The following is a 13,502-nucleotide window of genomic DNA, read 5'->3' on the forward strand; positions in this document are numbered from 1 at the left end:
AGGTCCAGCAGCAGCATCGGCGGTGCCTTTTCTTCCTCCTGGCGCCCTACTGCCGCCTCGGCGACACCTTCTAGAGACCCCTGGCGTCGAGCCGCCTCTCCTGCCTGCCCGCCATCCACTCCCTTGCGCGGCCCATGCGCACGTTGGCCTTGCGCTCCAGGTCGCGCCTCTGCATCTCGTCCTTGGACATGCCCATGCCCCGCGTGCCGGCCTGGGCGAGCTTGAGGAGCCGGATGCCGTGGCGGGGCACCGTGATGTTGGGGATGGAGCGCGAAAACGGCGAGGCGTCGAGGCGGATCCGGTCGTAGGGCGCGGGCGTCGGGTCGAAGGTGTGGAAATCGACGCCCGACCACAGGTCGAAGGCGTCCCAGGAGCGCTGCGCCGCGTCGTCGTTTTCGAGGTGCTCGTCGTAGAAGACGTCGTCGAAGTCGATCGAGAGCGTGTGCGCCTCGGGCGAGAGGTTGACGGCGGCCACGGCGTAGGTGCCGTTGTCGAGGGGCATCTTCCACAGCTGAACGTTGCCGCCGCTCGACGACGACGACGACGACGACGAAGAGACGGGCTTCTTCCACAAGCGGATGGCGGGCGATCCGGTCGGGTCGTCGCTGAGGGCGAGGACGTGCGTGTTTGCGATGATGGCGCGCGTCTGGTTGGTCATGGCGGTGACGTCGTTGCCGAGGATGAGGGGCGACTTGAGCATGGCCCACATGCTGAAATGGACGAGGGACTCGTCGAGCGAGAGGCCCGTGTTGCCCACCTCGAGCATGTCGAGGTCGTTCCAGGCGCCCGGGTAGGCCTTTTGACCGAGGGGCGCGGCAAACTCGAGGATCTTTGCAATCGAGCAGTGGTAGCCGTGCAGCTTGCACTGGGTGATGTCGGTGCAGGGGCAGCGGTCGTCGTCGCGGTCAAAGGACGGGTAGATGTCGCCGGACATGCGCCACGAGTTTGCAATCTCGGTGGCAAAGAGCCACGGCGCGTCCTCGCCCCAGTTGCACATCGAGTAGAGGATGGGGCGGCCGGTCTGGTTGAGGGCCTTGCTCATGGCGTCGTAGCGGGCGTGGGAGAGGTCCGGGGTACCGCTGCGGCCCTGGTTGAAGCAGTTGTCGTACTTGAGGTAGTCGAAGCCGTCAGCGGCCCAGGCGTTGGCGTCGGTGGTTTCGTGGTCGAGGCTGCCGATGCGGCGGCCGCACGTCATGGTGCCGGCCGACGAGTAGATGCCCGCCTTGAGGCCGAGGGCGTGGATGCGCTCGACGACGTGCCGCAGCCCGTTGGGGAAGCGCACCGCGTCGGCCGGGATGATGCCCGTGTCGTTGTCGCGCCGCGCGCCCTGCCAGCAGTCGTCGATGATCACGTACTCGTACCCGAGCCGGTCGAGCCCTTCGTCGACGATGGCCTGGGCCGCATCGAGGATGACGTCTTCGGAAATCGAACACCCGTACGAGTTCCACGTGTTCCAGCCGCGCTGCGGCGTGCGCGCCAGGCCGTTGTTGTAGGCCCACGCCGTCGTCGGGCCGAGGGCGAGGGCGAGGGCGAGGGCGCTGGCGAGGGGCAGCAGCGACGTGAAGGGGTGCAGGAGGCGGACCATGGCGAGGGGGTGCAGCGAGGGCAGCAGGGACGGCAGGGATGGCGAGGGGGGAGGGAGGATGAGGATGACAGGGTGAGAGGAGGGTGTGCGAGGAAGAACAATGCAGCTGTTATATACGTAGCCGGCCTGTCCAGGCGGCGTTGGGCATGTGCGGATCTGGGGCCCCGCGCCGCCCCGCGCCGCGCCTCGTCGTTGGGCGCTTGCCAGGTGGCCCAGGTGTGTGGGAACCGGTCGTCGGGAGGAGGGGGCGGACGGGATGTGCCGTACCGGGCGAGCTCGCTTGCCCACGCCTCATCCCAGCTTGGCTACTGTACCGTTCCGACCCCAAAGGGCGCGAGAGGCGCTACCTACCGGTACAGTAGCTTGTTGTGGAGAGCCCGGCCATGGCAGCGAAGCGACGACAGACCGACCGGCTGGAATTTTTCCGAAGACAAGCTTTGAAGCTGAGGTGGGCGGCCGTCGTCGTCGTCGTCGTGGTGGTGGGTGGTGGTGCTGCCGAACCTCGCCCGCTGGCTCGGTAGGAGGGCGTGCTCCGATGCCATTGCATCCTGGCCCGCCTGCTTGCGAGCGCATGCACGTACGGCGGAGCGGAGCGGAGCGAAACGAAACGAAGCGATGGGGCTGGGGCTGGGGCGGGTAGCGGGGATGGGGCGGGGCATTTTCGGCGATTTTTCCCGCCGCCCCCGGGGGCCTTTTTGCAGCCATTCGCCTGCGAGGCTCGGCACCTGCCCGCGCAACGGCCTGGCCTGGCCTGGCAGCGCATCCTCGAGAGCGAGCACGGGTGCGCGTAGCGTCGAAAGCCTGACCAAGCCTGGCCAGGCTTGGCCAGGTCAGGCCAAAGTGGTGTCGTCGCGGTAGGATACGCAGCGGTGCGGTAGTAGTGGCGCCAAGGACACGACAATGGTGCCCTTAGCCAGGAGCGACGACGGCCAAGGCTACAGTAGAGGCGACGAGACCGGCGAATCGACCTTCACTGGCCGGCCATCTCGCCAGGCCAGGCCAGCCGAGCTCCTCGTCTGTCGTATCTGTATCCCCGAGCTAGGCTGGGCTGGGCGAGCCACCGGTAGCTCGCTGAGGCGCATCCGGCACGCCGATACCGGTATTCTGCTGATCCAATGGGTGCATCGCATCGCATGGCATCGACGGATGAACGAGTGGCACGATGGGCACCGATCTCGGATCGACGTTGCTCCCCTTTGCATCGAGGCGAGCGCAACAAGGGCGACAGCACGAGGTCGCGTCACGCTTAGCCTGGCCTGGCCAGGCTGGCCACTCGCTCACGCCCCGCTTCACCTCGTCCGTCCGTCCGTCCGTCCGCTCGCGCCGCCGCACCGGGCGCCGCCTCACTCGGGCACCACCTTCTGCCACACGGTGCCCGGCACGTCGACCAGGCCGCTCCAGTGGAGCAGCAGCGCAATCACAGCGCCAAACGCCACCACCCCAAACGCCAGCCCCGTCACGGCCAGGCCAACGAGCACCAGCACCGCCAGCAGCGCGCTCCCACGCAGCGCCTCGACCGACAGCCACCCCTTTTCCCGCCCGCGCAGGAACGCGTCGATCCGCTCCGCCACCACACCGCTCCCCGCCACCACCACCGGCACGCCCGTACCCGGCTGCGTCGACGCTCTACCGTTGTCGCCAACAGAGAAAGAGTCAAGGCAAGGAAAAGCGACGTCAGCGACTGCCAGTCGAGCGTGGGCAGGCCCAACGCCACGCCATGACGATACTCACCCGACAAAGAAGAGGTTGTCGATGCTTGCGTGCCTGCCAATCGGCGGCAAACCAGGAAAAAGGGCGGACAGTCAGCATCCCTAATCACGGCGCTCCAAAAACGCCACGAGCCACACCCACTTGATCGACGGCCGGAACCACAGCACCTGCGGGATCGTGTGGCTCAGCCCGAGAATCGACCCGCGGAACAGGTTGAACTTGTCGGCCCAGTCAAAGGGGTCATTGACGATCTCGTGCTCAATCAGATCCTCAAAGTCGGGCCGGTTGATGCGCCGCTTGATCGTCTCGAGCACCTGGCGCCGCGCGCGCTCCTTGGTCTTGGCAAACTGCTCGCGCGTGTGCGCCCCCTTGGTCGCGTCGCCCGCCGGCTTTTCCGGAATGGAAATGGGCCCGCAGGGCACCAGGATGACAACCGTGTCCTTGCCCGCCGGCGCCGCGCTCGGGTCCAGCCGCGACGGCACGTTGACGTAGAACGACGGCTCCGACGGAGTGTCGCCATCGCGGAAGATCTCGTCAAACGACTCCTGGTAGGCATCGGCGAGGAAGATGTTGTGGCCCCCGAGCTCGGGCACCACCTCGGACAGCGCCCAGTAGAAGCTGATCGACGAGCACGTCTGGTCCTTGGAGCGCAGCCGCTTGGCGTACCCGGACGTCGGCAGCAGGCTGTTGTGTCGAGCGGGGCGGCAGGGGCGGCAGAGGAGCAAGATAGCGAGAGAGGGCAGGGGGAGGGGAAGGGAGGGAAGACTAAGCAGATGCCCGGCTGCGTCGTGCGGGTGCTCCGACCGCGCCGGTCACTCACTTGTTGTAGGTCCACACCAGGTCGGCATTGCTGACGACGACGTCGGCCTCGAGCACCTCGCCGTCGTCGAGCTCGACGCCCGTGGCGCGGCGTCCCGCGCGGTCCGTGACGATGCGCTTGACCGACGCATTGTAGCGGAACTCGGCGCCGAAGCGGTCCCGGGCGATGCGCTCAAACGCCTCGACGACCTTGTAGAAGCCGCCGATGGGATACCAGATGCCCTTGGCGTACTCGGCGTACTGGAGCAGGCTGTAGGTGGCCGGCGCGTCAAAGGGCGACATGCCCATGTACATGGCCGAAAACGTCATGGCGCGACGCACGTGCTTCGACTTGAAGTACTTGCTGTGGCGGGCGCGCGGGAAAAAAAGATGTGGGGAAGGCGGGGGAGGGGAGGCATGCCCGGAAGCGAGGAGTGGCAGCAGAGCAGCGACACCAGCGACGTCAGCTCTGCGTCTGCGTCTGTTGTGCATCGACGACGAGATGCCCGCACGGCACGGCTCGGCCCGCTCACCTGGCGCGGTCGTAGAGGGTGGCGTAGATGCGCAGCCCCTTGGTCTTCCAGAGCATGGGGAAGAGCTCGGGGCGGAAAAAGGCCCACCACGCGCTCCAGTCCTTTGTGAGGACGTGCTGGATCGACTCTTCGTAGTTTTCGCCGGCCTCGCGGAGGAAGTCGAGGAAGGAGCCGAGGGGCTTGTCGTTGCCGGCGCGCGACTCAAACTTGGCGAGCATGTCGCCCATCTGGGAGAGGTTGGACGAGAGCTGGAGCTTTTCGCCGTCAGCAAAGTGGATGCGGTAGGCGGGGTTGCACTGGTGCAGCTCGAGGTGGTCTTTGATGTCCTGGCCGAGGTCGGCAAAGGCGGCCTCGAAGATTTCTGGCATGAGGTAGAGCGACGGGCCCTGGTCCCAGCGGTGGCCGTCGTGGTGGATGAGCGAGCATCGTCCGCCGCCATAGTCGTTCTTTGAAAGGGAGGGAAGCGTAGGAAGCGAGGGAAGCGAGAGGGGAGGGACGGACAAAAAAGCACGTGCCAGGAGCGGACGTAGATGAAGGCCGAGGGGATGGTCAGCTGGAGCAGTCCGCACCGGGCCACAGCGGTGAGCGTCTGGCTGCTCACCTTTTCGACGACGGTGACCTTGTAGCCGCGCCTGCCCAGCCTGGCCGCGAGGGCGGTACCGCCTGCGCCGGCACCGATGACAATGACCGACTTCTGCCGCGGCTTTTCTGCCACGGCCGAGGGCGGTGTTGGTGCTGCCGTCGGTGTCGTCGCCGTTGTCGTGGTCGCTGGTGCTGCCATTTTGACGGGAGGGGGGGAATGGAGTGAAAGGGGAGTGGAGATGCTAGCAGGGGCGGGCGGGGCGACAAGGAGCGGAGCGGAGCGGGGTGGTGGCGACAACGAGCAATGGCCAAGGAGGGAAGCGGGCAGCGAGGGCGAGGTGTTGGTCTGTGGGCCTCCTGGTGAGCGGGCAGCAGGCCAGGCAGGCTTACCTGAGGTCAGGCGGGCGGCAGCTGCTGCAAGCTTCGATAGCCTCAGGGTCCAGCCAGGGCGCGCGTTTGTCTTGCGCAGTTGCGCGCGCTTTCACCGGCCAAAGCCAGCGAGCGAGCCAGCCAGCGCTTCGTTGCTTCTTATCAAGAAGGCGCCTGCCCTTGCCCGATTCGAACCCATCCTCCTGGGGCGGCACCTGACGTCACGGTGGAGGCAGCGTTGCATGCCTGCTGGACCAGACGAGTCGAGTCGAGGCAGGCAGGAATGCACGACAACGGCTTCGCCTGCAGCCCCACCCGGCCTGCCTGCGCTGCTGGCTTGGCTTGCCTGGGCTTGGCTGGGCTGTGCTGTGCTTGGCTTGGTCTCGCTCGTCGGTCCCTCGGTGCCGTGCGGTGCCACAGCAGTCGCGGGCTTCGCTCACCCCACCATCACCATCGTTCGCCACCACCACCACCACCACCACCACCGCCAATCGCACCAGCACCTTTGTCGTCAAAGCAGAGCCGTCGTTTGACCTCGCACATCGACGCCGTCTGGATAGTCAACGAGACCAGAGCAAGGCGTACACCATCCCATTCCGCATCCACAACGCTTGGGGGCACACGACATCCGTCTAGGCAGCGACAACCATGGTACGTTGCCCCTCGTCTGTCTCCCTCTGGCCCTGACCACTCCCCGCGTCGCAGTTCTAACCCAATCCTCACCCCAACCCCCCTGCTTCTCGTGCGCGTGCGTGCGTGCCTGCACCCGGCAGGACTTTTGTTTCTTCATCCCCGTCATCTTCGGGTGTCCGACCAAGATCAAGCCCGAGGGCTCGGGCGGCGCCTACGTCTGCCCGCGCTGCCACAATGCGCAGGTGGTGACGGCCAAGTCGCGCACGTGGTTCGAGCTGTGCTGGATCCCCCTCATCCCGCTCAAGAAGAAGCACATCTACATCTGCGGCATATGCCAGTGGCAGACGGAACAGGGCGGCGGATTCCAGCCCCAACAGGCCATGGCCGGCGGCGGAGGTTACCACGGCCCCCCACCCGGTGGTCAGGGTGGCTACGGTGGCTATGGACCGCCACAGGGCTATGGTGGATACCCGCCAAAGTGATCCGTACGACGCCCTTCATCCCCGGAGCCCGTCGTCGTTTGCTTTGACGAGCACTTCTCTCGCTCGCTCGACTGGACTGGACCCAGGTGGACGGTGGACGGATGGACGCAAGCAAGGATGCCAGAGCGACGTATACACGCCAAGTCCTCGCCATCCCTTTCCCACCCGACTCTTCCTGCCTCCTCCTGCCTCGTCCTGCCTCCTCGTCGCCATCGCGCCACGGCATCCCTTCCCTCTACTTTGTACATGCTCCACCCGCTCAAGCACGCTCCCTGGCCTCGACAGCATGCCTATACCTCTGTTCCAGCCCTGAACCCCCTACTGCCCTCGTCTCGCATCGTCCCGGACACTCTCTCCTTCCGTCTCTCCTGTTCCTCCCTGTGCAACCATGCTTTGCACTCTCACTCGGCGTCGACGCGACGCTGCGTCCGACTGGTCTGCATTCTCGTCGTCCTCTATGCCTGACCCGCGACCGGCGCACCCGGATCTCCATCTCTAGGCTCGGTCCGTGTCCGTGTTGCGGTTCGTCTCTCAGTCCGTCTCCGGGTAGCGGTTCGTCTCTAGCATCGTCTTGACCTCGTCGTCCGACACTCCATCGAGCCTGTCGGGGCGGAGCGTTGGGGGTAGGGGTGTGCGGAGAAGAGGGAGGATGGGGCCCGGGTGGACAGAGTCAGCCGGATGCCCGCACGGCAGGCTGACGTGCGGGGCCAGAGAGGGAGAGCACACTCACCTGGTGAGCAGGTAGTCGACCTGGCCATTCGCCACCAACGACGACCAGCCAGACGACCGAGATGGGGCGACAACGGAAAACGACAAACGACAAACAACACGCGTCAGTTCAGCCTCCCTGCTCTTCCCTGCTCTTCTCCTCGACATCGGGTCTACTGGGTTCTCCCGTGACCCACCTCGACATCGCGCGTGAGGGGAATGACGAAGTTCTTGTAGATGCGCACGACAGCCTCGACCTCAATCTTGCGCTCCTTTTCCCGCTCCTCGTCGGTGGCGCCCGGCCGGTTCATGTCCTGGCCGTAGACCTCGGCCTTTTTGCCCAGCCGCACCAGCAGCGCCGCCTCGACGGCCGGCTTGGTGATGAGGTTGGCCAGCTCGTCGCGGTTGCGCGAGCGGATGTGCGGGATAAAAGACGCCGGCTCCGAACGGAACTTGGACTCGGCCACAAACATGCCTGCCGTCCGGCGGAACGAAGAGGGGGATGGGAAGGGCAAGTCCGCGCGCGAGAAGGCAGGACGGACGGCGCAACCGAGGTCGGCGCAAAGACCAGAATTGCATGGAGCGAGGCAGGGCAACAGGCACGACGGTCAGCGCGGGTCATCCTCTCGTTGTGGGTCGTCCCTGGCGCTGACGCGGCGTGGGGTCCCGAGGCATGGCGAGCCGCGCCCCGGTGCGCCTGCGTGTTTGCCAGCCTGCCGTTGCGACCGAAGACGCACCGAAATGAATCCTGCGGCTCATGGCCGACAGCACCTCGCAGTCGCGGATGGCCGACGAGCCATAGTGTCCGTCGTCGCCGTCCTGTGCGGCGAAAGAGGGACGAAGAGAGAGAGAGAGAGGTGGGTGAGAGGCAGGTGAAAGGAGTGTGCCGGTGACGGGGGTCAGCCTTGGGCGCTGCTGACCGTCCGCAGCCGGCAGTCGCTGCATCGCGCGGTCATTGCTCACCTCGCCGAGGTTGCGGGTGATGGTGGGCACGATGTCGTCGATGTAGAACTGGAGGATCTTGTCGTTGACATTGACCTTGTGGGGCCACAGGAGCTTAGGATAGGTGACGGGCTCGAGGACGGGCTTGGGCAGCAGCTCGGGCGAGGTGAAGGGGTACTCGTCGGGGCTGCGGACGGCGCGGCGGCGCGGCGGCGGGGTGGACAGAGGGAGCAGATGGAGCCGATGCGTGTAAGCAGAGGGTCAGCGCGATGCTTGCAGAATGGGGGGCGTTGCGCGCGCGTCCCTTAAGCGGGGCAGCAGGCGATGACCACTCACGCCTCGAATCGTCTCAGCTTGGCTGCAATGCGGTGTGCCAGCCAGCGAAAGAAAGTAGGGACCGAGCACGGAGGTGGATGTCAGCAGCGTCCTCGCCGTCGAACGCTCTCCTCGCCAGGCAGCGCGCGCGGGAGGGGGAAGGGAGGCCTCACCGTGGGTAGTCTCTGTCTCCTTGAGGAACCACTGGATCCAGGAACCAGACCAGTTTTCGCGCTGCTTGAGTTCGGCAAAGGCGCCGGGGAGGTAGCAGCGAGGGTTGCGGGCGAACTGTGCGCGCTCGATGAGCTGGAAGACGATGGTGTCCTCGAGGCGCTGGAGGACGCCGCGGATGTGGTCGAGGGCGAGGATCGACGAGGGCGGCGCGGAGTGGACGTCGAGCGTATGCATCACGCCGTTCATGTGCGGTGGCCGTGTGGTGGAGGGTAGCGGATGGGGTGAGGAGGGAGCGAGAGATGTTAGGGGGAATCTGGTGGGTGGCTGCTGGGGTCGCTGTTGAGCGCGTGGAGCGAGGAGCGTGGAGCGACGAGGGGTATGAGGATGAGGGAGCGTCGCGGGTGGACTCGAGAGCCGTGGAGACAGGTGGAGCGGAGCCGAGTGGAGCGTAGCGTAGATGCAGACAAAGGAAGGGCGAGAGCGTCGATGCCGATGGAAGAGGAGTGAGGGAATGGCGCGGGGAAGGAGGTGGTGGTGGTCATCAAGCGAGGCTGGGTGGCAAGCACGGCGGCGGCGGCAGCAAATGAAGCGCCCCCAAGTCGAAGCAGGCAAGCAGGCAAGCAGGCAGGCGAGGAGCGGCCACCAACCAACACCGACCCTCACTCAAAGACCCGCTCGCTCCACTCCACTTTGCTTGCTTGCAGCCGCCCGGCGCGGGCCTCTGCAAAGGCCAGCCAACCGGCCAAGCAGCCCCCGGGCCTGCGGGCTGGGGTGGAAGAAAAAGGCCGGCCTGCGCCTGTGTGCGTGCGCTGCCTACGAGTCACCCACGCAAAGGCGCGACAAGGCCATGCCCACTGCGCCCATCAAAGGCAGATCGCCGCGCTCCATCCCTCGACCTCGTCGCTCCCCAGCCCTCGTTCCGCCCTGCCCGCACCGATACTAGCTCAATGTCAAACTCCATCTCGAGCTAGACCTGGAGCTGGAGCTGGAGCTGGAGCTGGAGCTGGAGCTGGAGCTGGAGCTGGAGCTGGAGCTGGAGCTGGAGCTGGAGCTGGAGCTGGAGCTGGAGCTGGAGCTGGAGCACGACCTTGCTCGTCGGTCTCACCGCGCGCCGCCAACACTTGGCTCTCTCCTCTGCATACCCTGCGCAACCTCGACGACGTCGCCCTCGCACTGCTCTGCCCAGGCGAAAAAAGGTGACTGCTATGCGATGCGATCGATTCTTTTTGGTCTTTACTGTTTGGCTCGGCGACAACGACAAAAGCGGGACAAATTACATGCTCTCAGGCGTGGACGCAGAGGGAAGACTAGAAGGGCGTGGCGGTATCGTTGCCGTCGGGCTGCGACGGCATGGCCGCCGACGGACGGAGGGGGTCGAGGACGGCGCCACACCGTATCCGCCGGCGGTCAAGAGAGAGAGAGAGAGAGAGGGACGAAACGAGGCGAGGGGAAGCGAGGGGCATGCGCGCCAACCTCGCTCAGAGCTTCTGCGAGAGGAGCTCCTCGAGCGTGTTGCCGTCCTTGGCAAAGCCGGCGATGCCCTCGGCCAGCTTGGTGTTGGCCATGGGGTCCTTGGCCAGCTCAAACAGGAACGCCGACTGGTTGTCGACGTAGCTGACCTTGTCCTGGGCGTCGGCCGCCTTGGCGTTGTCGGGCGACAGCTTGCGCTCGACGGGGCCCTTGGCCTCCTTGAGCTCGGCCAGCAGCTTGGGCGCAATCGTCAGGAAGTCGCATCCGGCCAGCTCGAGCACCTCGGACGTCGAGCGGAACGACGCGCCCATGACAATCGTCTTGTAGCCGTGCTGCTTGTAGTAGTTGTAGATCTTCTGGACCGACTTGACGCCCGGGTCGTTGGCGCCGCTGTAGTCCTGCTCGGGGCTCGCCTTCTTGTAGTAGTCGAGGATGCGGCCGACAAAGGGCGAGATGAGCGTGACGCCGGCCTCGGCGCACGCGACGGCCTGGGCAAAGCCAAAGAGGAGCGTCAGGTTGCAGTGGATGTTGTGGTCGCGCTCGAGCTCGCGGGCGGCCTGGATGCCCTCCCAGGTCGAGGCAATCTTGATCAGGACGCGCTCGCGCTTGACGCCGTTCTCCTCGTACAGCGCAATCAGGTGCTTGGCCTTGGCCACGGTGGCCTCGCGGTCAAACGACAGGCGGGCGTCGACCTCGGTCGAAACGCGGCCGGGGATAATCTTGAGAATCTCGATGCCAAACTCGACGAGCAGGCGGTCGGTGGCGTTCTGCAGCTGAGCCTGCTTGTCGCCGCCCTTCTCCTTGGCGTACTTGATCGCGACGTCAATCAGGCGAGCGTACTTCTCCTGCTTGACGGCGGCCAGGATGAGCGACTGCAGGCGGGATCAGGTGGACCGGGGCCAGGAATGGCGCGGCGGAGAGGGAGAGGGATGTGCGGGTCAGCATGGTTGCTCTGCGTCGTCTCCTCGGCTGGTCCTGCCGGGCGGCTGCCGGGCTGGCCATCTGGCGGATCGCGGTCCGCCGTCTGTTCTTGGAGGCGAAGGACGAGGTGCTACGGCGCACCACCATCCACCTGGAACGAGGCGGACGGATCTCCGACACCGGCGCCACGCTGACTCGGCGACCGGGACCGGCAGGGCGACGGCGGGGCTACGGCTCGTCGGCAAGGACACTCACGGGGTTGGTGGTGGCATCCTGGGGCTTGTAGGCGTCAATCGACTCAAAGTCGCCCGAGTCGGAGACGACGGTGGTGTACTGCTTGAGGGCGTCGAGGGCGGACATGGTGCGTGTGGGTGTGCGGGTGGAAATGTTTGGCAAGCAACGATGGCAAGGTTGTGTGGAAGTGGCGTGCAGTGGTGGATGCTGGGTGGCGGTGGTGCGGTGGTGGTGGGCCAGGAAGAAGGAGCGACGGCGCCAAGGTCGGCGTTTATATACCGCCGGCGACGATGCGTTGGCTGGGCGGGCTGGGCTGGGCTGGGCAGGCTTGGCTCGAGAGGGGCGTGGGGGCAGGGGGCCAGACGAGGGCGAGCGAGCCAGAAGGAGAGGCAGGCCAGGCCAGGATGATTCCCGACGAGGCCAGGGACAGCCAGGGACAGCCAGGGCTAGGGCAGAGGGCGAGCGGGACACGGGCCAAGGCGAAACAGGCAGGGCAATGAGGGCAGGGGCCGGCGATTGCCCCCAGCCATCGTTGCGGGCCGCGTTTGGGTCGTCGTCATTCCAGCAGCGGGCGGGCAGGCGGGCAGCACAGCGCAGGGCAGCGCAGCGCAGCAGGCAGGTCGGCCCTTCCGGACCGTCAGGCCAGCCTGCCAGGCCCATCGCCTGCCTGCCCGCCCTCGCTGCCTGGCGGTTCTTCTGATCGGCGGGCGCGTGGGTCCAAGCCCTAGCCTGGGCACCCGCCGTCCCATCGATGGGCCTGCATGGCCTGGCCGCAAGAAACGCTGAGCCGCATCGACGACGACGACGATGCACGCCCAGCGAGATGACCGCCGTCGCCCCGTCGCCGCCGCACCTTGGCCTGCAGTTGGATGTTGGGCTCGCTGCCCTGCCAGGCCTGGCCAGGGCGCCCTAGCTGCCTTTCCTCTCTGGTGGGCTCGTGGCATGACCCGACCCCGATCTCTGCTGGATGGATGAGAGAGCAGAAACGTTTTCGCCACCCCGTCGTCAGGCAGCCAAGAAGAAGCAAGATTCGACGGCCACGACGACGACGACGAGCAGCGAGGACCCTAGCCTGGGCCTGCCCATCTGGTGCCATGCCAGCCTGCCTAGGGTCCCCGGCCTGGGCGCGAGGCGATGCAAACGAAGCGAGAGAGCGTTCCTGCCTGCCTGCCTGCCAGCCTGTTGACGGCCTGCCTGCTCGATGGGCGGGCGATGGCAACAAGAAGATGGGCCGAGTCCAAACCGCCTGGCCTCAAACCGCCTGCCCGCTGGCCTCGCGCTCGTCGAGGAGGAAAACCCAAAATCGATAGGCCGACGTCATCGCGCCACGCCCAGGGTTTGGGGGGTCGCCCCTCGTGCCAACGTACTCCCGCCACGCCGCTCCGCTCCTCGTCGGCGACGGCGGCGGCGGCGACGTTGACGATGGCAGCGGCGCCACACGGTACCGACCGTACGGCACGGCACGATTATCGACCCCTCGGCCCAGCTCTTGTGTCCTTTCGTCTGTCGCTTCCAGCGAGGCGCTGGCAGAGGACGTTAACGTTATGCATCGTCGACGTCGCCCTCTGCACCATGATGGTCGCGCCCTCCTCCCTGGCCCGCCCGGGGCATCGGTTTGAAATGGCGGGAAGGAAACGGAACGAGAGCCGGATCTTCTTGGGCACATGCCGGCCTGCCTGTCGCCGTTCGGGATCATGCTCGCCCTCGCCCTGCCAACCTCGAGCGGGACTAGTCCTGCCACGCCTGCCCCTTCCGGCTGGCGGGAGAAACGTCGCTCGCTCTGATCTCGCTCGCCAGCATGCTCGGGCTGCTCCTGGTGCGCTTCGGCCTGGCTGCTGGCCGTCGGCTGCTGGCCAATCTGGCTCTCGCCGCCCAAACCCCGGCCGCATCGCTCCGTCACCGTACACGCCAGAGTGCGCTGGGATTCGATCCGGCCAGCGCCCAAACAGAAGGCCAGGGGATCTGCATCGCAGGGAACCGCTCGAGGAGAGCGCACCAACTGCGCCCGTACGACGGGCCGGGCTGTGCGATGGCGGCCGGGCTCGG

General features: G+C 66.2%; 5 protein-coding genes across 5 annotated transcripts; 1 reads left to right on the top strand and 4 right to left on the bottom strand.

Moving 5' to 3' along the window:
- Positions 1-70: 70 nt before the first annotated feature.
- Positions 71-1,585, bottom strand: PFL1_06722 (uncharacterized protein; the record flags this gene model as incomplete). Its single annotated transcript, XM_007884268.1, has 1 exon — positions 71-1,585. The coding sequence occupies one exon, from the start codon at positions 1,583-1,585 to the stop codon at positions 71-73; it is 1,515 nt and encodes a 504-aa protein (XP_007882459.1).
- A 1,343-nt stretch (positions 1,586-2,928) lies between these two features.
- On the bottom strand, positions 2,929-5,407 carry PFL1_06723 (uncharacterized protein; the record flags this gene model as incomplete). Its single annotated transcript, XM_007884269.1, has 6 exons — positions 2,929-3,211; positions 3,317-3,349; positions 3,437-3,979; positions 4,116-4,457; positions 4,627-5,072; positions 5,228-5,407. 6 exons carry the CDS (start codon positions 5,405-5,407, stop codon positions 2,929-2,931), a joined length of 1,827 nt encoding a protein of 608 aa, XP_007882460.1.
- An 818-nt stretch (positions 5,408-6,225) lies between these two features.
- Positions 6,226-6,692, top strand: PFL1_06724 (uncharacterized protein; the record flags this gene model as incomplete). The annotated part of the gene is made up of 3 exons (XM_007884270.1): positions 6,226-6,242; positions 6,283-6,325; positions 6,351-6,692. The coding sequence occupies 3 exons, from the start codon at positions 6,226-6,228 to the stop codon at positions 6,690-6,692; spliced, it is 402 nt and encodes a 133-aa protein (XP_007882461.1).
- A 531-nt stretch (positions 6,693-7,223) lies between these two features.
- On the bottom strand, positions 7,224-9,077 carry PFL1_06725 (uncharacterized protein; the record flags this gene model as incomplete). The annotated part of the gene is made up of 7 exons (XM_007884271.1): positions 7,224-7,293; positions 7,423-7,442; positions 7,598-7,875; positions 8,138-8,219; positions 8,364-8,529; positions 8,679-8,700; positions 8,831-9,077. 7 exons carry the CDS (start codon positions 9,075-9,077, stop codon positions 7,224-7,226), a joined length of 885 nt encoding a protein of 294 aa, XP_007882462.1.
- Positions 9,078-10,309: 1,232 nt separating this feature from the next.
- Positions 10,310-11,582, bottom strand: PFL1_06726 (uncharacterized protein; the record flags this gene model as incomplete). Its single annotated transcript, XM_007884272.1, has 2 exons — positions 10,310-11,173; positions 11,478-11,582. The coding sequence occupies 2 exons, from the start codon at positions 11,580-11,582 to the stop codon at positions 10,310-10,312; spliced, it is 969 nt and encodes a 322-aa protein (XP_007882463.1).
- Between the last annotated feature and the right edge of the window lie 1,920 nt (positions 11,583-13,502).

The sequence above is a fragment of the Pseudozyma flocculosa genome, assembly GCF_000417875.1.
Source record: "Pseudozyma flocculosa PF-1 unplaced genomic scaffold scaffold00029, whole genome shotgun sequence".
NCBI lineage: Eukaryota > Fungi > Basidiomycota > Ustilaginomycetes > Ustilaginales > Ustilaginaceae > Pseudozyma > Pseudozyma flocculosa.